Consider the following 2,500-nt stretch of genomic DNA (forward strand, 5'->3'; position numbering starts at 1 on the left):
GAACAGGGCAGCTGCTTGTCTTGCTCTGATAGGCTACCAATCAACAACAAACGTATTGTGGGTTGTAATTGGTTCTCTTTTCTAAAACGAAATGCCTCACGTCTTTGGGCGCACTCACTGCATTGCAGCGTCATTTTTTAAGTTAATAATCTCTGGCTTCCCGCCAGCTCCCGTTTATTATTTCCTGTCCCGTCCCAATCACGTTACCAACAGTGAAATTTACTCCCGTACTGCGGGAAACCCGCGGGAATACCGTGACCCGCGGGAGTCCCGAAAAATTGTCACCCTCTAGCGCGCACGCACACGCAATGAAGCCTCAACACAGAAGAGGAGACGAGGTGTGCATGGAGGGTGAGCGACAAAAACGGGACAGACAGGAGAGAGTCAGCAGTCAGTGGTGTCAGAGTGTTGTAGTGCACACACACACAAACACACGCACTCACACGAACACACACACACACACACACACACACACACACACTCACTCATCACTTGGTTCTCCTCACACACCCCACACACAGATCTGTTGTTGTGTGTTCAGACTCACACTAGTTTCTCCAGTTTGCAGTGGGGATTCTTGAGGAGCTCTGAGAGATGCTGAACTCCTGCATCATGAAGATCATTGTGACTCAGGTTCAGCTCCTTCAAACTGCAGGAGTTTGATCTGGCAGCTGACGCTATCGCAGCACAGCTCTTCTCTGTGAGGGAACACCAACTCAGCCTGGAGAAACATAACACATGATGACATATCTGATTATTACACTCACATACTGTACCTCTAACTATACAGCACACACACACACACACACACACACACACACACACACACACACACACACACACACACACACACACACACACACAGACACAGACAGAGATACAGATACAGATACAGATACACACACACACACACACACACACACACAGACACAGACACAGACACAGATACACACACAGACACACACACACACACACACACACACACACACATAATGAAGCCTCACCAAATAAGAGGGAGACGAGGCGTGTGTGGCGAGTGAGCGCTAAAGACGTGACAGAGGAGAGGGTCAGCAGTCAGTAGCGTACACACACACACAGACACACACACACACACATACACACACACACACACACACACACACACACACACACACACACACACACACACACACAGACACAGATACATACACACACACTCACACACACACACACACACACACACTGTTAAAGCCTCAGTGAAGCCTCACCAAATAAGAGGTAGACGAGGCGTGTGTTGAGTGAGCGCCAAAGACACGACAGACGGTAAAGAGTCAGCAGTCAGTAGCGTACACACACACACACACTGTAATGCACACAAACACACACACACACACACACACACACACACACACACACACACACAATGAAGCCTCATCACAGAAGAGGGAGACGAGGCATGCCTGGAGAGTGAGCGCCAGAAACGAACCAGAGAGGAGAGAGTCAGCAGTCAGTGGAGTCAGGGTGTTGGAGTGCACACACACACTCACACTCACACACACACACCCACACACACACAAACACAAGTTATAACACACACAAGCACTCACTCATCACTGGGCTTTCCCCACACACACAGATCTGTTGTTGTGTGTTCAGACTCACACTAGTGTCTCCAGTTTGCAGTGGGGATTCTTGAGGAGCTCTGAGAGATGCTGAACTCCTACATCATGAAGCTCATTGTAACTCAGGTTCAGCTCCTTCAAACTGCAGGAGTTTGATCCATCAGCTGACGCTATCGCAGCACAGCTCTTCTCTGTGAGGGAACAACTCCACAGCCTGGAGAAACATAACACATGATGACATATCTGATTATTACACTCACATACTGTTCCTCTAACTATACAACACACACACACACACACACAGATACACACACACACACACACACACACACACACACTCACTCATCACTTGGTTCTCCTCACACACCCCACACACAGATCTGTTGTTGTGTGTTCAGACTCACTCTAGTTTCTCCAGTTTGCAGTGGGGATTCTTGAGGAGCTCTGAGAGATGCTGAACTCCTGCATCATGAAGCTCATTGCTACTCAGGTTCAGCTCCTTCAAACTGCAGGAGTTTGATCTGGCAGCTGACGCTATCGCAGCACAGCTCTTCTCTGTGAGGGAACAACCATACAGCCTGGAGAAACATAACACATGATGACATATCTGATTATTACACTCACATACTGCACCTCTAACTATACAACACACACACACACACACACACACTGTTAAAGCCTCAATGAAGCCTCACCAAAAAAGAGGGAGACGAGGCGTGTGGTGAGTGAGCAGGAGACAGTCAGCAGTTAGTAGCGTACACACACACACACTGTTAAAGCCTCAATGAAGCCTCACCAAAAAAGAGGGAGACAAGGCATGTGGTGAGTGAGCAGGAGACAGTCAGCAGTTAGTAGCGTACACACACACACACACACACACACACACACACACACACACA

At 48.5% G+C, this 2,500-nt stretch overlaps 1 protein-coding gene across 1 annotated transcript in view; it reads right to left on the minus strand.

The window, feature by feature from the left end:
- LOC143137495 (uncharacterized) overlaps positions 1-2,500 on the minus strand; it is a 110,108-nt gene that overhangs the window by 50,398 nt on the left and 57,210 nt on the right. The window contains exons 11-12 of the mRNA XM_076297727.1: positions 2,006-2,179; positions 548-721 (exon numbers count right to left, since the gene is read on the minus strand). Coding sequence (XP_076153842.1) covers positions 548-721; positions 2,006-2,179 — 348 coding nt within the window. The remainder of the gene's footprint in view (positions 1-547; positions 722-2,005; positions 2,180-2,500) is intronic.

The sequence above is a fragment of the Alosa pseudoharengus genome, unplaced genomic scaffold, assembly GCF_046254945.1.
Source record: "Alosa pseudoharengus isolate Yale_2024_CS ecotype anadromous, Long Island Sound unplaced genomic scaffold, YU_APseudo_1.1 YU_APseudo_1.1_scf_21, whole genome shotgun sequence".
NCBI lineage: Eukaryota > Metazoa > Chordata > Actinopteri > Clupeiformes > Clupeidae > Alosa > Alosa pseudoharengus.